Source organism: Zonotrichia albicollis, chromosome 5 (genome assembly GCF_047830755.1).
Source record: "Zonotrichia albicollis isolate bZonAlb1 chromosome 5, bZonAlb1.hap1, whole genome shotgun sequence".
NCBI classification, from domain to species: Eukaryota; Metazoa; Chordata; class Aves; order Passeriformes; family Passerellidae; genus Zonotrichia; species Zonotrichia albicollis.
The window spans coordinates 12,435,247-12,457,179 of NC_133823.1; the positions used below are offsets into that span (position 1 = coordinate 12,435,247).

At 38.9% G+C, this 21,933-nt stretch overlaps 1 protein-coding gene across 5 annotated transcripts in view; it reads left to right on the plus strand.

Annotated features, from left to right (window-relative positions):
- SLC10A7 (solute carrier family 10 member 7) overlaps positions 1-21,933 on the plus strand; it is a 136,169-nt gene that overhangs the window by 31,257 nt on the left and 82,979 nt on the right. For 4 of the 5 annotated variants that reach the window (XM_074540787.1, XM_074540786.1, XM_026792374.2 and 1 more), the window contains one exon: positions 15,265-15,303. The exons of the other annotated variant lie outside the window; for it this stretch is intronic. In XM_074540787.1, the coding sequence (XP_074396888.1) occupies positions 15,265-15,303 (39 nt within the window). The remainder of the gene's footprint in view (positions 1-15,264; positions 15,304-21,933) is intronic. 5 annotated transcript variants of the gene reach the window in all.

The window sequence follows — 21,933 nt, forward strand, 5'->3', positions numbered from 1 at the left end:
CCCTGTTTCTCATCACCCTGCCCCTCTGGTGGGGAGGAAAAAGAGAATTTGGGAGCCAAGTTAAGCCTGGAAAGAAAGGAGGGGTGAGGGGAAGGTTTAAGATTTGATTTCTTGTTATCCTGCTCTGATTTGATAGAGGAAAAAAAAATATTTCTTCCCAAAATTAGAGTTGTTTTGCCCATGACAGTAAATGGGTGAGTTCCCTCTGTCCTGTTATCAATCCACCACTGTTGTGTTATATTTTTCTCCCCTGTCCTGCTGAAGAGGAGAGTGATAAAGTGGCTTTGGTAGGACCCTGGCATCCAGCCAAGGTCAACCCACCACAAAAAGCTGAATAAATTTGAGTACATTAAGGTGTTACATTGCGTATTAATGAATGCTGCTTCATTCTGGGTGCTTCTGTTACCAGAGAGTCTGTGAATTTGAAATAACTTTTGTGAAGGAAAAAATATAGGAAGTAAAGACACAGTCCCCTAGAATTCTCTGGGAACAGTGTTCTTTGGTTAGGGACGGCAGGGATGCCCTGCTGGCACAGCTGTGTAGGGATGGAAGCAGTTGTGTCACGAAGGTGCTCCTGTCTGGTATTTAAGAATAAAGCCTTAGGAACTATGAAAGAGGAAGGACTCTACAAACTGCAAGAGGGAGTATTGTAAAAAAAAAAGAAATTTAGGGTTGAATTGAAGGGCAAATTAGGCAGAAAATTAAAACACATCATCTGTAGTTGTTACTTCAAGGAACTATGTAGGTGTTTTGTGGTTATGTTGTCAAATGAAATGTATCTTTATATATTTTGCTCTATACTGCAGTTATTATATTTAGTGGATTTGGGGCTGTTTACTCTTTTGAACGGCCCATGACAATCCAAGCTGTATGAGAAACTTAATCCACAGTTTCCCTTTTTACTTACCTGAGCCATTATGACCTTGGGGTGTGTTAAAATCAAATTAAAAAATCTCATATCGACATAATGGAGGCAGGGACATGATCTAAAGCTCATGTAATGAGATAAGTAGGGAAATCTTTATTTCCACTCACAAGTTTATTTCCAGTCTCATGTTCCATTCACAACACTGGAATTCATAGGAAAAATGAGGAATGTAACTAACGTGGCAACTTTTTAAAAGGTGTCTTCACATGACAACATGTGAATAATCACAAGCAAAAGCTGCTTGGTGACTTGATTATACTCAAATTTGTGGCAGAGAATTCTTGCTGTAGAATATCCAATTTTCCATCATGTCAACAACAACTTGCTGTTACTTTAGTTTGTGGAGCTTTTGATTTCTAATGTGGGGAAGAAAGGAAATTAATTAGAACAAACTCCAGAAAGCTGTGAGTGTTCTTGTGATCTCTTGCAAATAAAAATGTCAGCTTCTTTTCCTGGTTTTTGGATGAGCAAAGCCATCTATAGATGTTGAAGGAGAAAAGCTGCAGTGAATTTTGCAAGTGCTATTTAGTTTTATGCCAACAATGATGGGAATTGGCTTGTGTGGCAGAGGAGATGATGGAAGGATCAGAAGCTGGTTGACAAAGTCCTTCCCGTCTAAATTGCAGATCCTAAAACATCTACATCAAGTCATAGTAATATATGAGCTCTTGGCTGTATAAGAAGTCTCCTGACTGTATAAAGTACTTAGCAAACCCCTGGGTTATCCTGGTGTTTTATTGGTGACCCTGTGACCCAGCATAAATTCAAGGCAAAGGGCTGTTTTAACTGTGCCCCCTTCCCAGCTCAGAGGGGTGTGCTGCTAACAAGTTATGGCTGTGATGGCAGGAAAGAATGTCTGTGTTGGGAAAACTAATTGTTTGTAAGCAAATGTTTTTAAAATGTGACATGGTTTTCATAATGTATACTTTTTGTTAGTGTTACGTATTTGAGGAATGGTAATAGGCAGAGCTTGCCTAAGGATTGCTTTCTAAAATATTTAAATTATATAGCTAATGTTGTTTTCCGTGGTCATTCTCTGACATCCACTGTGACATGGATTACTGTGCTTAACACTTCTTTGTACTGATAATATAACAACCAAGCATTTAAAATAAAATGCATATTTGCTGCTGAATATTTCCTTCTCTGAGAGGGCTAGATTAATGAAAATTAATGAGGTTAGGGAAATTTTGCTTCACAAGTGATCAAGTAAATTGGGTTTTGCACAGTCTGCACAATGTTATTTTAACAAGACTGTATTACATTTCTGTTGTGCCTTCTATTTTTAAGGGTAATTAGAGAATATGTATGTTTTAATGAGAATAAAAGTTATATTAGAACCAAAAGCTTTCCTCCTAGTAGTCTCTGAGGTTGTCTTGTATAATATGAGGAAAATACTGGTTTTAACTGGCAAGTGTGCTTATTTTTCTTTTTGTTAAGTACTTTGTACAAGCAGCATGTGTACTGTAAATAAAGGGTTTTTACAGAATTACACTGAAATGCACTGCATAATATGTTTATTTAAGGGCTTTTTTTAAAGGCTTGATAGAGGATATGTGCAAATTAATATTCTGAGTTGTAGTTTGCTACCAAAAGCATTTGAAATGTGGGTATATTTTTTAGGTGTTAAGACATGTTAGTTGGGAAGACTACTACTATTCTAAGCCTTCTTTAAAATGGATGTTTTCATAGGTTTTGTGTCTGAAATCAGCATTGTAGTGATTCTTGGAAATATATGTGTGTTTGTACACTGAAATCTTGTTTTGGGCTCTGCTCCTTAACCAGTAGCTGTGTCCTGTGGGGTGGCAGGCCTTGTACCAAAGATTGTAAAATGACTTTATTGCTGAAAATCCTCCAGCATTCCAAACCTCAGCAAGAACAGGCGAGCCCACCCTAAACTGGTTTCCTTGAGTGGCACGGCACAGAAATAACAAAGGCATGACTCTTGGGTTTTTCCTGCTCTTTCTTTCAGGGAAGAATCCAGAGGATAGGTAGGGCTGAAAGCTGCATCTGGAGAGCAGTACTTTGTGTTTGAATTCTTGTTCCAAGGTCTGGGTCCTGCTGGCATTAGCAGTAGAATTTCCAGGAATCAGAAGGCAGGGAGCGAGTTGGCTGGAAATGGCACGGCAAGGAGCATTCGAATGGAGTGCAGAATAAGGATGTGCAGCAGGCACACTGAGGTGTGGAAATGTCTTTTTTGTGGGAAGGTAATTGGGATGGGGGCTTGGCAGGAGCTGCCTCGGCCCGTGTGGGGGCGGCTGCCACAGGTTGATGGGCAGGTGATCCGGCAGGCTGGCCGGGCACAGGCGCAGGAGGGCTGCCTAATATGCTGTGTGCCCTAAGGGCCTGGGGAACACAGTTGGATTATTATGTTAATGCCTGAGCCTGCTGCCCTCTTCCTATCCCAGCTGGGCTCCCCGTTGTTAGGAACTGCTTTGCTCTGACAGTGGAGTAATATACTTCATGATTGAAAGGGCAAAGGGGCTCGCAAGGAAAGGGAGCAGGCCTGCACAGATATGTAAATGAAGGGGGGAAGCTGTAGGAGGCTTTGCGTGTAGGTGTGGGTAAGAAGTTTATTAGGAAGTGAGTAATATAAATCTGCTAATTGAATTGTTATTTACAAGTCCCCTTCCCTGATTTGTTTCTTTGTGCATTACCCCCCTAATGCTGATGTACAGTGAATTTGAAGTGCTTACCAAAGCAGGCACTTAGGTTGATATATTTGAAACCGAGGTGCTATAACACACTGGTACCAGTGTACAGTGCTGACAATGGTGTATTTTCCAGGACTTTGATTACTGTTTCATGCTCTGCCACTCTATTGCTACACTACAGCTTATAGTGGTGATATGATTCTTTTATGTATTGTAGATAAGTATATTACTCTGAATTTTGTTGATACGTGGAGAGTAGGATATAGATACAGATTGCAGGAATACATTTGTTATGGTGTTAGAGTAAATTGAGCTTTGATTCAATGAGATGGTGACGATGTTGTGATATTTTTCTGAGGTCTTTCCTGCAGTACAATTGACTAAACAGTGACTGGTTTTAGAGTGAATGTATCTGAGAGATGAAAATGTGCTCCACAGACAGATGGGGGGAGCTTGGTGTTTGTTTGATTGGGGTTTTTTTTCTTTATGATGATACAGCCTGATGTACTGAGTCTTTCTCTGCCTTTTATCAAGCTTCTATCAGTGGCAAAATGTGATTCAAAATACCAGTCAGGTGGGATTTCTAACATCCTTATTTGTCTGCTTTACATCCCAAAGTGCTGATCACTGACTAGTCAAAGAAATTGCTGTTCTCTAAATTGAACTTTTGAAAGTGAAAGCTGTTTTTACAAAACACAGCTAGTGTGTCAGATATAAAGTTGTTTAATAGATGAGGTGCTGCTCATGGAGCTGGTACTTGGTGTTTGTCAAAGATGTGATTTTTGATTGCTCCTAGTGTATAAGATGTCTTTTTCTGCTCCTCACACATCTGGTATCTCAGTTCTGCTCCTTCTCTTTGTGTTCACATGTATTGCTTCTCCGTCTTGCTCTTAAGAAGGTCTTGGCATGGGCAGCTCCTGCTGTGCAGCAAAACTGGCAGCTCTCACACTTCTGACCTGGCAGCTCTGAATGCTCTTCTTGCACAGTGCTGTCCACTTATGCACCTTATGCTGCTGCAGTACTGTGTGGTGAAAGAGAGCTCTGGATCTAGATTGCTTCTGCAGACTTAGTGTGGATGCAGATGTTCTGTGCATGACTGAGCAGTTCCATGGCCCTTGCCTCACTAGGTGCCCATGAACAGCCATCACAGAACAGATAATAACATTCTGTGTCCTGCTGGAGCCCTTGTACTTAACACAAAATTATTGATTTCTTCATTGAGATGTCCCTGGTGTTCTTTGTAGGCCAATCAGAATGTGTAATACCTGTCATTACAGCTTATGAGTTAAAGTAAGAAGATAGTTTCACCACAAAATGGTGAAAAACAGGAGCATTGATACAAAAGAATTGCTTTCTTGTTGAAGGAGTGTATTTTTAAAAAATTGTATTTTTGTTTTTCTTTCACACTGTATCTACACATAGTTCTTGAATAACATCTTGGTGAATATGGAGCTTGAGCTACATACTGTCTCAAATTGGGAATGTTTCCTTTCTTGTGCTTTTTGTTTTTTTTTTTTTCCTTCTTCCCCCTGTTTGTGCAATTTAGACTTTGCAGAAATGCTTCATGATTCTTTCAGGAAGATGTGTTTGTAAATATTTTGTTCCAGGTCAGGTTAACTTTGGTCAGTTTTGCAAACAAATCGTTTTCACGTGGTCCACATTTTTCAGTAGAACTTAGGTGTTCCATGTTTCCATTTCTCATGGTAAACTGATCTCCCTGGCTGCATCTGCTCAGTGCATTGTAAGAATTTAACAGTGCTGCATTGTGGATCAGCTGGAAAGCTTTGTGTGGCAACAGTCACAGAGGCCATCTTCAACTAGGCATGGGAGAAATTCAGCTGAAAGCAGCAAAATAACAAAATGAAATGATTAAAACAGAAAATATCAAACATGGGACCAAAAATAGTGATTCTAAAGATAGGGGACCTTAGGGTTAAAGCACATGTTTAAATTCTGCTGTATCCTTTACCTTACATATTCTAGTTTTCAGCCCGCTCTGGATGTCAATGGAAAATGTGATGAATGCTGCCACAAGTGCATGTTCAATGTGAATGGCAAGTTTTTACCTTTGCAGTAAAGCAAACTCACAGCCATCACAGCTTTTGGTGATCCTCTGCTCTCCACAGAGCATGAGTAGAATTTTGTACATGAAACCCATAGGTTTTAGAGTTTTCTCTCCACCTTTTCTTTAGAGAAGTAGTGGTTATATAGTAGTCTATATGATGACCCATTAGAGAGACAAGTAAATTACTTCAAGGAAGTAATAAAAATATCTTCAATTTAATTGCTAATGAGTTGCTGTGTATTTTGTTTATATGTTTACATAATAAATATATACATATATGAAGGAAAATTTTAAAGAACAGTTTAAACACCTTTTGAAAGGTACTTCATGATGTACTCGTGCTGCTTGTCAAGTAGTTGTGAAACCAAGTTTCTGACCTAGACTTGATTGACATTTGAGTATTAATCCTTGCACTGCATGGAAGACAAGCCTCTTCTACCTCCTTTGGATTAGAGGATGTAGCAGTCCACTTGAAAAATGGGGCAACCATCTGAGTAGAATTTAAAGATGTTTTGGGCATGATTCAGAAGAAGGATGGTGGTAAAATACTGATGCTGTAGTTAATTTGTTGTCAGAGAAAAGCAGCTTGGACCTTCAGTTGTTACTGATCCACCACTGAATTCCTTGGGCATTTTTTGGGGATATGTAATATATAAAGATGCACATTTAGGCACTTTCTGACTCTGCATGTGTAAGTTGTAGTTATATGAATTGCTAATGTAGAGGATGAAAGTAGCTGAGCAGCATTTCAAAGAATGCAGTTGCATGCATCAAGATTGTTCCTTTTTATCTTTCATGCAGACTATTATGCTGGTCTCTTGCTTATTGTATGCAACTTTTCCTTCTCTCTCTACCTCTGCCACAATATTGCAGTGTGCAGAATTTTGGCGGGCTCATCAAAAGGGAATTTCCAGTACCATATAATACTGGCTTATAGGAAAGCCTAACCTTTGGGCTAGGTTAAGGAAAAATAAATTGTTCTTCTTTGAAATATGGACATTTGTTGATGAGATGACAAATTCTGACACGAGCTCCAGAGCTCAGGATTCATGGATCTGTGCAGAGGGCCACACTTAATTTATATTTTACAAAGCTGCTGTTTCAGGCTGCCTCCCCATGCTGTGGCCTTCCTTGCATTGCTGTTATGTTTCCCATCTCCTGGCATTACACTACTGATAGTGAAGCTGCTGCCAGTGGTGGTAGTGACAGGGACTTTCATAACAATGCTATTCTGGGCTGGTTTGGAAGGCATAGCAGTTAAATTGTCTGGTTCTGCTGCTAACTGCCCAGAAAGCAATATGAGTGGGATATTTATAGAAAAATACTGGTGCAGGCACAGCCTTCCAGTAAATGCAAAGGGCACCTTTTAAAAAGTGGCCTTGTGCTTTCATTTCACTTCAACGGGGAAGTAATGCTCTTTGGAGTTGTGGGATGTATTGTTTAACTAGACCTCTAATCATGTTATGGATGATGTGTCTCCAGGAGAATCAGGGGACAAGACCTTTAAGTGTTTTTATCACAGCTTAAGATCTCAGAAAATGTGAACTTAAATAAAAGTATGTTCGCGAGGTTGTTATTGCTCTGTATCCTTTAGAGGATACCTTCCACAGGCTTTCTTTTTTTTTTTTTTTTCAGAGAGAAAGTCTCTTACAGTTATGAAGTGTTTGACCATAAGAGAGGAACAAGTTGGCAGTACTTGTTTACCCACTGTTCAGCTGAGCCTCCTTTATTAAATCATTGTTCAGCAATCTGTTTGTCCTGGTGTGAGACCCAGTGTCTTCATTGCTAAAGTGATAACCTGGGGTCTCTAAGAAATGCATGATATGCATAAGGCTTGTGGGTAATTTTGATGCCAGAGTGCCAGTGAATGGTTAAATTCTTAACTTTTTGCCCTCTAACCACGTTTCACAGGCCAAATGTATGACAGCTAAGGCTTACACTTCACGATATGTGAGTACAAGAGAGAAGTTACCTTGTTTCCCCCTGATTAGGAAAATAATGGAAATGGGCTTTCCATTTGGGGAAAAATACATACAAGAAGTTTGGCTAGATATCTTTCCAGGAACTCAGAGCTTTCTGGTGTGTCAAAGCCACATGAATTTTGTGCAGAACTGTCAGATGCTGGAGCATGGTGTTTATGCACGTGTGTATTTGGTGTGAGAAAGTCTGTGTTGTAATGAGCTTGTCAGCTTTAAATCACTGCTTGTGCCAATGTTTACACTGGCACTGGGCAGTCATCTCAATGTTTGCATTTCCAATTTTTAAGTAGAAGAGGGGAAAAAAGAGAAACTGCCTCTGTTTATTCATGTTGGTATTCAAAAGTCCACTGTAGGTGCTCAGGTCACCGAGCCCTGTTGGGGTGGGTGATGTAGGAGCCAACAGCAGAAGGCACAACTGTGTCCTATGAGAGTGATTTTGTGCTTTGAGCTGCAGCTGGCAGGAGGATGGGAAAATTAAATTAGATCTTCAGGGTGCTGCTGGGCTTGGGGTATGACTGTCACACAAGTTGGGGTGAGAGTGTTGGCGGCTGTCTCTACTCACACTGCTGGAAGGAAGAGGATCACAGTTGCTAGAAAGACTCCCTTAACCTTGGTAGCTGAAGGAATAGACAAGGCTTTGTGTGTTGCCTACATTTGTGTTTCTGAATCTGGCCTAGATGACTTGTTTTCCTGTTTTTCTTGTGAACATCACACAAGCTTTTTTCGCCACACAGTCACAGGATCATCTGGTGTGGGTAAATCGTTGCCATTTAGGATAAAGCAAAGAAATTATGAACGAAGTGAGAGCATTGTACAGCTGATGGCATGGGCTAGTCAGGCACTGTGCACTGTTTATGAAGTCTCTCATCTCTTCTGTACCTGAGGAGACCAAATCTTGGTTCTTCCAATGTGAAAATGGACATTCCAGCTCCTGACAGAGGTTCTTTCCTCCTGGCTTCATTCATGTGATCTTTCTGATGACAAAAGCCTTTATTTTCATTGAGCTCAGTTTTACAAGTAATCTCAAGTAAAATGTGATACAGTAGTCTTGCTTTCCAACCTTTGCTAAACAGGGATTTCCTGTTACACATCTATATATTAGAATTGGTGGAAATTTGTAGAGTGACACATAAGTGTTCCTGAGACCTGAATGATTAATGTTTGCCATTTGAATTGTTAGCAAATGTTTACATTCTGATTTTTCCTCTCTAAAAAAACCCCTCATTTTATGCATATACTCTCCTGGTTTTCATTCTTTCTTCACCTCCTCCTGCCTCTGAGTGAGAAATACCATCCTGGCACTCCAGAACTCCCTTGGGCCATCCCAGTTGCTGTCAGTAGAGACAAGTTAGTATTTCTAACAAAAAGAAAGTCAGCAGGATAGTTCTCTTTATCTGCCTTAGTATTGCTAAAACTGTTGGTGAAACAGAGAAATCCTTCAATGGGAAGAACCACCTAACTGAATAAGTGTGTCCAAGAAGCTTTCCTTTTACCAGATGTTTTAGTATTTGTAAATATTATTTACCAAAAGGTGGTGATGGATATGAGGAACTACAAAAATTGGGGATTGAAAGGCTGTTTTTCAACAGAAACAGCTTTGCTGGTAAGGGGCAATAACTCTGCCAGCAGAAGCCCCAGCTTGTTTCTGTGTTCTGCTTGTGGCAGAATGCTGTGCCTGCCTGAAGCAGCACCAACTTCTCAAGTGATGGCAACCTCTGGCAGCCTGAAACAGAGGGCTCAGCCCTGCTGAAATGCAAACAAATAACAGAGGAGTTATTCTGTTTTCATTTTCTGGTGCCGTTTCAGTGTCATTTCCATAGGACTGATGGTTCTTGAACATGGTTGAAATAAAGCAATGTTTTCATATTGTCAGCACAGCTCTAGGGGTGGGTTGGGAATTAGGATGATATCTTTGCTATTTTTTCCCAGTCAGCAAATTGTGTTGGACCACAGGAGACATGGCAGTGGATAAATGCATAATCCCCTCCATACTTTGGGGTTTTTTGGTTGATGTTCTGGAAGCTTCTTGGTTGGTGGGTGTAGTTTTTGTGTGTGTGTATTTGTGATTCTCTGGATTTTTTGATATTTTTTTTTAAATAAGAGCATAAGGTTGTACACACTTCTAGTCTATTAAAATAATTAGAGTTATTTGGTATTTTTATAAGAGACTTTTTGAACATCAGCACACTTTTTTGGAAAATTTCTTCGGACTCAAAATTTAGTCGGTATCAAAGTTTTGTGGGGTTTATTTGTGAGGGTTTGTGTTTTTCATATTTTGTGTGTTTGGGTGGTTGGTAGTTTTGTGTGTTTTTTGTTTTGTTGTAAACATGGTACAACTGTTGTGTTGCCCTATCACATGTGCAGCACGTGGGCTGGAGTCATGTCTAAGGTGTATTCTCCAGCTTCTGAGAATTCAGTATGGAGTGTACATACATCAGAGTCAAATGCAGACCTTATTTGTTTCCCAGAGATGATGCTGGAGTGTTAAAAAGCCATGTGCTTTGCCTTGGAGGGGGCAACTGGGCTTCTGGAGATTTGGTCGAGCAGTTAACACTGCCTCTTTCATTTTTGCCATGCTGGAGCAGGATTTTTATATGCATTTTAACAGTTATTTAAGAGTCCCCATATGCTTAGAAAGGAATCTGAATATATGTGCCTTTTATAAAGCTGCATCATAACGAGGTTATTCCATCAATACAGCAGAACGACTGGGAGCTGCAGTTGGAACAATATGTAAAAATACAGCTTGTAAAAGATTTCCTTTATTAACTGTCATCATCCACAGAATATATGTTCAAATAAACGTTGTGTAATAACTAAATTTGAGATTAATAGGCCCCTTAAGAAACAGGGAAGTCATTCAGGATAGTCAGTGAAAAATAGCCTGTAAGACTGTAACATGCACATATTGTCCTGCTTACATGCTCTCTCTGGTGTCATTGCCATTTATCAATGTCGGCACGCTCTGTTCTCATTAAAACACTCTTGCACAAAAGCAACTTAATTTTCTTAAGAGAAGAGGACACCTGATTCAATTTAGTGCTCAAAACCAGGAACTTGAATATATTTTTTTTTTCCTTTCTGAACTCAGATGAATAGTTATGAACAGCAACACAGATTAAACCTTATTAGGTATATTTATATTCTGTTTGCAGTAACAGTGCTGTGGCAAATAGCTTTCTACAGAAATGTAACATCTTGTTATTGGAAACAGCAGGTAAGACATGAGCTGTGGTAACACCTACAGGAGATTTTATTTTTAATAGGAGATTGAAGCAGTTGTTTAAAGGGACTCTGCCAACCCATTCAAGTTACTTCTAATGTCCTGCCTTCTTCCACCTTTTCAAACTACACTGATCTTTTTGGGTAGATAAAATATCCTTTTCTGTCCTGTTTGGTCAGATCATTTCCATCACTTTATTTAGTCTTTCTATTTTTTTTCCCTTTCTTCTTCTGTCAAATGGTTGTATTAAATTTTACAATAATAGTATGGATGGTGTAAAATCTTGCACTACCACATTCTGTTCTCTGTCCTCTACTGCATAATCCTGCACTAGAACTGTGAGAGTCCTTGTCTCTTCCCAATTCTTTTCTGCTCTTCTGTTTTTCTTTCTCCTTCACTGTGCCTTGTGTGTTAAATAGGATAATTAGTCTTGTTGCTGCTGCTTGAGCTGCATATCCCACTAGTGTGTGGTACATCCCCCTAGTGCTCAGGTTTTAACTGCAGGGAATGGCAGACAGACACACAACAGCTCTGGATGATGCCCAGGCTGCTTCCTCCCAGGATGTTCTGGGGCTGTTTGCTTTCATTACTCTGCATCTGTGGCCTTGACCCTGCAGTGTCCTTTCCTCAGAGCAGGGATGGCTTGGGGCCAGCCAGGCCCTGGTGTCCATGGGCTGTGCTGTCCCAGCTGGGGGGTGCCTGGGGGTGAGCATAGGTTTAAATACATCTAGGAAGGCTGTCTCCCTAAGGGCTGCCAAATGACACTGCAGAATCAAATGTTTTGGTATTGAAGCACTACACACATATTGGTGAGAAAATCTCTTACATTTTCCTCTGAGGCCCACATACAAAGCTGTGAGGCGCTGCACTTTCCCTGTGCTCTGCAGTAAAGTTCCAATCTAGTTGTGCATAACAATTTCTTTGAAATCCTGCTGATAATGATAAAATGTTGCTGTTTGACCCAGGTGTCCCAAATGTGGCCAGGATGTGTTTTCCTGTTGTTTAATGTAGTCTGGCTATGTTATTATCAAAACAATATCTAGCCTAATAAATCCAAGACAGTTTAGTTTGGTACCAAAACCAAGGCAATGAAACAAAATTCAGAATGTGTTCTGTATTTAATTCTTGAATTCTAAGCACACTTGTTTGATTTGCTGCCCAGTCACATGTACTTGACTGCTGCATGTATTTGATGCTGCATTTGAATACACACCTGGAGGGACAGGCTCAGCCCCTTGGTAGTGGCTTTGCCCTTTTCTTCCATCTTTTACCAGCCTTTGTTGCCTGGAGGACTTGGATCTCGCTGCTGCCACTGTAGAAATCTAAGCAGTGTTTTCCATACATATTTCCAGGAAAAGGGGGAGAGATGAAGGGCTGAAGCTTTGTGCTAGACTCTGGTATGAGAAAAGATTCTGCCAAGTGCTGCCAGATAGGTGTCCTTCTGATGTGGGCTGGTGATTTCTCATTTGGAATTCTCCTTGCAAATGTAGACCCTTAGCATTCCCTAATCCCAGTGCCATGCAGAGTTGTCTGAAATTGTACCTGCCCAACAATAAGTGAATTTGTTGTTTAATGGAGCTAATATGTACAATTGTTAACTCAAGTGATGCTGCCCATGCTCTTGTACTTGTCTGTTGAGAGTCCTGGCAGTGACTTTGTCATGTCTCTTGAATTGGTGCAAAAATAGAAATTTGTCTTGTTGTTAGTTCTGCTGCTTTTGAACGTGGTCTGACCTTACATTTCAATACATGGCTATGCACTCACCTTTTGAAAGGACTTCACTGTGGATTTTATAGAGCTCTCCCCTCATACTAATAGTAAGTGCAATGAATGGTTTGCAAACACATGCAAATCTGAACTTGGAGTATTATAAAAACTTCCAAATCTTTTCATGTTTTATTGTTTCATTTAAGCTGGCTGCAGACAGTCTGATATCTGTTGAAGCACAAAAAGAGCAAACACTAGAAAAAGTGATGCAATAATAGTGGCTAATAAATGTTTCAAATAGAAAATGAAGAGCCTGGCTGTATCATGTGTCAGCACTAATGTTTATTTGTATCATCCCTCTAAGGATTTCAGAGTGCTTTTTAAGGAATGAATTAATTTTGACAATGCCCTGTGAGGTATGTATCCCTTTGATAGAAGGGAGTTGGAAGCACAAAAGTGTTTAAATTCTACAGGGTTATGCTACTAAGTATGTTTAATTACAAATTGGAGCACTTGATTCAGTTTACTAGCAGTTTGTTTAAACTGAACCAGAATCACAAATATAAGCCCCAGGTTTGTGACTATGAGAAGAAATTACTTCTAAATTTGTTTTGCAGGGAAAATGTTTACAACGAATACTGCAGATAGAGTAATTGACATATGTAAATCCTTCCTTGCTGAGGCAAATAACCTGGATAATTGTATCTTAATATGCAGTCTTCCTGTATTTTTTTCTCTTCTTTTGTCTGTAATGAGTGTTTAATCATCTGCTCTGGATAATTTCTGACACTTCAGAAAAAGGGAGTTAAAAATTGTAAACTAGTGTACTCCAGAAGTGGTTGTGAATTGTGACATTTGCACATGACTAGTAAAACAACTGAAATATAAAATTTGTCCAAGGTTGTTGTCTTAGTCACTGTTACATGCTTGAGATTATTTAAAAAATCCAGATATCTACCAGATGGATCAGGAAGGAATAAAAGAAGTTTGATAATGGGCAAAATACCACCATCTAGTATCTCTCCTTTACACCTTTCCAGACACAGAATTTCTCCTGAAAGTGGAATTGCAGCCTGTTTTAAGTGAAATAATGTGATATCTCTAGATGATCCCCAAATCAGGATTGGTAGCCATGTTCTAGGTGTGTTTGGATGAGTATATTTTGTCTTTGCCTTGCTACGTGAAAGTGTCAGTTGCACAGCTTCAAATACAAGTAGGAAATCCTGATTTAATTCACACTTGTTGAAGAATTGTTTATACTACTCACGCTTCCTTTCAGCTATGATCTCTGGCAAGAGAAGCTGTTTGGACTTGTGCCTTTTTTTTTTTTTTTTTTATGTTCAAAAAAGAAATGCTGATGAGAGAGAGGTGTTAAAATATGTTACTGTAGTTTACAACTGTCAACTATAATGTTTTATTTAGCTGTATCTACTCAGATGCTCCCTCCACAACATGGAGTGCCATATGCCATTGTCCCTGATAGTGAGCAAGTCAGCAAGGGTTTCCCAGTCTGCATTTGTTTTTGTATTTGGGCCACTGAGGAGCTGTGGTCCAGTGCCATCTTTTATTGATAGGGCCAGCAGAGGAGGAATCTAATGAAATTATCAAAGCTTTGAATTAATTATGAACTTGAATAAGAAAGCTAAGCTCTCTAGAGCCAAGGATCTCATTACCCATTCATTTTCATTGCATCCTCTTATGGAGCAGAAGGCAGGTTCAGCTACTGCTCCTGCCCTGATTTTGGACTTTATTCAAACTTGCTCAACTCACTAACAGCTTCTTGTTATTAATCTGTGGCTGCAAGTGTCCAGGGTGATTAATTTGACTCTAAACCAGCACGTAAATGTAGATTTCCCTCCTCCCTTTCCTCTTACCTTTGCTGTGTGGCTTTTCATCATCAGACTGGCTGCCATACAAGAGTTTCTCTTCTTTCTTGGTAATTGGGGAAAGCTATACAAGACTCAAGTTTTAACTTCCTGGAATTTAATGAGTTCATAATAAGAAATAATACTGCTATCTTGTATTTCCTGGATATTTAGGTAAGCACAAACACTTCTTAAGTCATTATCAAAATTGTTTATTTTCTTATTTTAAAAGACTTTGGAGTGAAAAGTAATGGCATTTTGGCCTCAATAGTACCGGAGATTGTGGGATTTCTTTTTGTTGAGTTTTTTGTTATTCCTATTTTAAATTTGTTTGTCAAGCTACAGGAAATTCTCTCTGTCAATACTTTATTATGATGAACTATTAAAGTAGTTTATTTACCAGATTAATATTTCATTAATATTTTTTAAAGTGTATAAAAATGCAGTGTTTTAGTTAAATCAGGTAATGTTGTTTTTTTTTAATTAATGGGTCAGTATATGAAAATGTACCTGGCAAATTAGAGCACGAGTAGTGAGACCAAGCTTCTGTATAATATTCTTAGTTCTTGTGGATATTCCTTTTCAGTCTATCGGCAAAGATTTTCTTCTCCTCCTGCTTTTGTCCCCTTCAGTACATTATTTATGAATGCATAAACCAGAATCCATCAGTCTTCATAAGTTACAGGCAACTGGCAATTTTTTAAGCAGTGGCTAACTGCCTAATGGTCTCTGTATGTGTGTATTTGGAGACTCTAATAGCTTGGTGGGTGGGGGAAGGACATTTTGTTCCTGCACTGTAGCTATTGCACCATTGGTGATATTTATCCTTTTTTTTCTCTCTAGGCAGCTGCAATATTTAATTCTGCTTTTGGAAGTTTTTTGGTAAGTAACACAGTATTTCTAGCAAGTGCTTTAATAGTCTCATTTTTAACGGTATCATTGGTGTGTTTGGATTTTTTCACATAATTGTTGGTGGATTCAGATGGCAAAAATTTGAATCATCTTCCAGTTTATGTCACCATGCCCTTAAATATGGATATTGCAATTTCTTTTCTTTTTGTTAAACTCTTGAGAAAGGTAATGAATAAATTGTCTCTGCTCATGGTAAATTAATAATGTGTAAACACATCTTAATTTTCTCCTTAATGGGTTAACAGATTCTATTATTATGCAGATGTTTCAGACATGGGCATCAATATATTGATTTTTCTAATAAGGCCCATCAAATACTCATTATTTTCTATCAAGAGGCCATGGATTTTGAAAAGAAAACATGACCCAGCTGATCAGAGAGTAGATGCTAATTTACTCAGTGACTTGTCATTTGTTTAGCATATTTTACTGTCAGTGAAGCCACTCGATGTCTCTGAGGAACACACTAAAATAGCTGGATATGGGAAAGCAATCAATCCAGCTGGAAATATAACTGTTTCTTTAAAAAGCAAAAGCAGTATTTGTGGTCCTGATGATCTACAAACCTTTGGAAATGACACAGTAAAGAACACTAAATATATTTATGAAAAAAAGAAGAATAGATTTCTTTTACTGATGTGTTGCTTAGAGAGATACTAATGAATGTTAAGTAAAAAATTATTTTATGTGTTGACTGATTGTTCATTTAGGCAGCTAATAATTGAATTTGCTCTTACTAAATTTATGTATGTTTAGAAGTGTTTATGATGCCAGGCTTGTGTCCCAATTTTATACTGTGATGTATAAAATGAATGAATGCTAAAAGAATCCAAATTACAAAATTGAAATAAAAATTGTGAGTACAAAATAGCTCACTTTTTATCCACGGCTTTTTTTTTATTTTGTGAAAAGCTGACTTTTAGAACCTTAAGTATATGGAACTGTACTAGCAGGAGACAAAGTCACATGGCATTTTGCAGTTGTGTTGTGCTGCTGCATTTTTGAGGGACTAGGCTGAAATTAGGAAGGTGGATATATGTTTTTTGGGTATGGATGACCTCTCACCCTCTGATATTTAAAATATCTGTTCCCAACTACTTGTCCTTTGTGTTACCTGTAATATTCTCCTTCTATGGGGCTGCCTCAAACTGTGGAAGTGTTGGAAAAGCTCTGAAGTCTGTGTGTGTTATGTGAATGATATTTTCTCTTTGTTGCTTGGCACGAGCTCTTGGTTTCTCTGCTTCTCCAGCTTTCAGTTCAAGAGGTTTCTAAAGGCTCAGTTCAGCTGACACTTGGAGATACTTTTTGGCTTCAAGTATGAATTTAGGCTCCACTGCATCTGACTACAATGCTGGCTCCTAGTAAATCAACAGCGACATATTTTCAGTTTCTAGTAGCTGTTTGCAGTTCTTTGAAGAAATCTGAGCTCAAGAAGCTGAGTTAGTTTTGTTTTCATGTAATACTCCTAATTTTGGTTTTGGTCTTATTTCATGATCCTTGGAAAGTTCTGCTTACACGTAATTACCTCATTTCACTTTTTGTTCCCTTCGGGTCTTTTTGCAAATGTTGGAGTGGCATTGCAGTAAACATTACTCTTACAAAGTTCCCAGAAAAGACTTTTCAAAAATATTAAAGATCAGCTAAAATGAAACCGTGGTACCAGCTGAATTTTTCTTTAAAAATTCAATTTTTTCAATAAAAATTTTTTTCAATAAAACAACAATTACAGTTGTGTTTTTTTTTTTTTTAGAATAACATGGTAAAGACACTGGTTGCTATTAAATTACAAATATATCCACACATTTAAACATTTGCTGTGGTAATTCTACTTTGAAATCATGATTATGTAGGGAATACATGTGTATGACACAAAGCAAATCACAAATATGTTTACTGAGTGCTTTGTTCTTAGAAACTTTTCCAGTTATGAAGTTGATAGGATAGACCTTGTGGATGACATGTGAGAGTAGGCCAGGGTCAGCAGTAAGCAAAGTTGTTTTCCAGTGGTTTCACAGTGGTGTGGGTCTACATGACCTTGAATTGAGCTGCTCCAGATCTGGAGCACTGGCAAGCATGTGGTCACTCACAAAGAAAGCTTGCTGTTGAAAAACTGCCAAAGCATTAAGTACATATGTGTGTGTATATATATGTATATATATATATTTCTTTCTTTGAAGTCAAAACCGTTCTATAAAATGTAAAAATAATTGACTTGTTTCTGAGAACATAATGAAAGTGGTTTTGGGAATCCATCAGTTTGTATTGGTGCCTAATTTATGGATTTGGCTATGGGTGGAGAACTTATGTCCTTCCTGTATCATCAATTCAGGGTTAATCTAAATCACATCTGCATTTTTCTTAGGAGTGTCAAATGATGAGCTGTGTGTGGACAGGCTTAGATGGAGTTGCAGACCTTTGTGACCAAAACTTTATGGGGATTATTTGGAAGGCTCTGACCTCAGCAAGGCTGAAGTTTTTCTATGTCCCTTGTCTCACCATGTGTAGCACGTGGGCAGGTTGTGGCACTCGTGACAAAGCCAGGACAGTGTTTTCTCTTTTCAGACTGTGCCCTGTGGGCCAGTGCCTGTGTGTGATAGTGTCAAACAGGCTGATTTAAAAGGGCTGAAAGATGTGCTGTGCTGATTGCTCTCCTGCCCCCACCACCTTTTTTTTTCCCCTTAAGACTAGGAAATAATGTTGAGAAGTTAAATTAAAGTAAGTTGTGGAACAAAATGTTTGCAGGGAAATACTCAGTATAATGTTAGAATGATACTGAGATCAGCTTATTCAGATGAAATAGAACATCTTGTGATATGCAAGATGTAGAAATGCCAAATATGTCTTGATGGGCAGAAATGCACTTAGATTAGGGGCCTGGGGGTGTTTCCACTGGTAAAGATTTACAGAAACTGCCAGCCAACCACAAAGTAATTCCTTTTAACTCCCACCAAAGTCCATCTTCCTATAAATATACAGACAAAACAGTACATGGAATGATACACTACATATTTACATTATTTTATTGACTTAGGTTAATAATGTCTCAGGTCTAATTAAAACCCAGTGTTTGAAAAAACTAATTGTTACAGAAAAGTGTTTTTATATAGCTAGATTAGTAATAACTAACGATAGAGGAATTCAATTTACATAAATTTCAGCCAAGAGAATATTTAGGCTCATACCACAGAGGATTGCTCTGAGCTGGGTAGTTAATATCATTATCTCCTCCCCTCATTTAAGCAGTTGGGTTTACAATAATTGTGAAACATAAGCAGTGATTTCAGATTTTCCTCTTAACGGGGTTTTAATATAATCTGGTGGTGTTTTACTCATACAGAGTGATTGGTTGTCCCAAGGTTGCATGCACATGCTAAGATAGAAAGCACTATGTTAGCTGCTTCCACTTGGAGGAGAGGATCCTTTGCACCTAAAGGCTGAAGAAATTGCCTGGAATGTGAAGTGTAGGTCTACTGGAATTGTTAATGTTGTATGCATTGCTATGCTTCCTAAGCATTTCTGCTCTGCTTTTAAAAGAAGACGACAAGTCCTTGCAAATCACAGGGCAATAGGCAGGAGACTGCAAAACATGCTGTGCTGCTGGTTGTTCCATGGTGTTTGCCTGAGTGGTTCAGCTCCTTTGACTTTGTCCAGCTGTCACTGAGGCTGCTCCTGCCCTGGAGATGTGCTTGGCTGAGAGCTGCACTCAGTTTGCAGTGATAATGTAATGCCTTGTGTGTGGGACATGGACTTCCAGAACTCTGTGTCCTCAAAAATTGCTCTGCACTGCTAGACTGGACCAGTCTTGTCTAATCTTTGTCTCTCATGAGTCTCCTTTCTGCTTGAGACTGTGGGCTGGGAATCCCATAAGAATATCCAGCCTGTGGTGTGGGTCGGTGCAGGCTGGTTCTTTGGTACCTGTGAACAGTTGGTGTGAAAGGAACAACCATCAGCTTCACCTTCAACAAAGAACTGAAACTGAGATCTGAAGGCCTGTGGGGACAGGAAGTCAAGAGGAAAGTAGAGAATTCTGGGGACTCTGCTCTGGTGACCACTGGAATCCTGAGAAAACAGCCAACTGTTCTTTAAGAGTCCCTCCAGTGCTGTTATGGACTAGATTTTCTTTCTCTGTTGAAACATAATAGATGAAATGAGACTCATGTCAGGTGCCCATCATTCCATTAATCTCCTTTGTCCAAACTAAGTCTGTGTGGGTTTTTTCTGTTATCTGACCATTTCTCAGAGGGGATAGAGCTGGTTTGTGCCGTTCAAAAAGCTCAAATAATTTTTGGAGCTGCCACATGGCTCACCAAATCAAGGCTAGTATTTTTATTTACATTGTCTTCCAAATGCAGGCTAAAGCTAGCAGAGAATAAAGTTAGCTTCTCACATATACCCAAAGCTTAGCTGGTTAATGAAAATGTATGGAATTCTTATCTAGTCTGCTTTAGCAGGCATAATGATTTACACAGCCTGACAGCACTAGTGCTGCAAGTAAATGCATTAGTCATAGTGTCCATTTTTCTTGCAAATTTGTGACACAGATTTAATTATGGGAATGACCAGCAACTTACAAATCTAATTTTGGTAGGCTGAGCCAACTTTTTTATTTTAATAACAATGGATTTTTTAGCAATGATTTCATTACCATTTAAAGAAATCCAACCATATGGAAATAACCAATTGGCTGAATTTATTTACTTTATTTTACCTTAATGGATGTTGAATGGTTTAGGTTTATTTGAGGCTTTTTTTTTATCACTTTTAAAATCTTATTTATTTCTAGGATAAATATCCTTATCTGTCTTAAGCATTTCTAGTATAAACATAGTAAATATTTTTCTAAAATCAGGCACATGTTTGTATACCCCTTTGTTCCATCTTGTGTCTTTGCAGTATGAAAAGGGGCAGAGCAGTCATCTGGGATTCCCTTTTTACTCTGCTAGCTGTTTACAAAGAAATCTTGCCAGGAAGTCTGTTCACAACAGGTGCTGAATTCTAGATTCAGTCTTATTTCATTTCAAAGTGGAGCTGCTTTATGGAGAGCCACTGCACTCTGAGAAGGGTCCCCTCTTGCTCTGTGAGTAGTGATGCTGCAGATCTGCTCTCCAAATTTGATCGGGTAGTTCGCCAAGTCCTGAGCAAGTTCTCCCTCTTAATCAGCCACTAGGGAAGGCATCTTATCCTTGAAGGATTGTTTCTTGCATGAGTGGAAGGGGATGGCACATCTCTGCCGCAGTGAGTGTTTGGACCAGATAGTATGGGCCAGGCAGCAAAAGTTTATAATTTAAATAATCTTGGGAGCCTCTTACGTTGCCTTACTGTAAATTATGTCATGGTTGGTACTCAGATCTCTTTTTGTTGTTTAATATCCTCATTTTGATTTCTGCTAGATGGAGCTGAAATCTCAAGGTAAGCTTGGGCATCATTAGCTGTTTCCAGGTGTTTTGCCAAGTATCTTCTCAAAGCATGTAGGTCTTCACTCTCACCGTGTACTCAAAGTTCCAGTGTACAGCATGCTCAGTTGAATACCTAAACTTGAGTTAGTTTGCACTGTTTTGGTACAAGCAAGGCAGAATAAAAAAGCTTCCTATGAAAGACAGCCTTTAGCACAGGCTTAAAGACATACATGATTATTTTTAGGGGTTGCTGGGCAGGTGCACCCATCCCAGTATTCCTTTATTGATCATCTCTCTCCCTCCCAAAGCCAAACTGACAGAGTGGGTGTCAGATAGAATGAGATGTAGAATTTTTTACTAAATAAAACAATAATTTAAAAATCTGCCTATGACTAACACTGAACTCCTTTAAAAAATATAAAAAAAGAAAAAGTATAAAGGTGCAGTTCTCCAAAAGAAGTAAATGGGATCTTGCTCCCAAGGGATTGAGAGAAATTGGGTAGAAGGATTGGTGGAAATGTGAGTATTGTAACCCCCACTGTGTGGTCTCACTGATGACACAGTTGGTTTGAAAAGAGATTTAAGTCAGTAGGGATTTGCAGAGCCAGCCAGCACAGAGAACCAGTTAACAAATAACACTGCTGGTGGTTATCTTTGATGTGTTACAGAGAAGGAGGGTAGGTAACAGTAACCAAGAAGAAAAAAAATGTGCTGGCAAGGTCTCAAAAAAGACTGTCCTGTAGAAGGTCAATGATTAGTCTCTGTATTTTTTTTTTTTTACAGTGGTCAAGAGGAAAATGCCTTGAAATCTACCTAATAACAAAAAATGAAGCCATTAGCTGTCAAATGTGTAGAAATTATGTGGGCTGTAGCTTGTCTCAGGGCTCCCTCAGTTTTCCCATTAGCTTTTGCTACTGATCATTTAATTCATCTTACTTGGTCTTATGGGACTCAAGCAGTCAGTTCTGCCAAAAAAAGTTTATTTAAAGATAGCAGTAAGTAGGCCATTAAATACATCTCTTTGTATTATCTTTGAGGCCAAAAAATAAGCAACTGCTACCTTTCTAAAGAGAAATATTCTGCTTTTCCCATTTCCTCATATGACAGCAGACAGGTAGGATTTTTTTTTTCTTGCACCTACTTTTGGTCAGCAGCCTCATCTAGTGCACTTGCTAGGCATGGTATTCAATGATGGCTTTGGAGA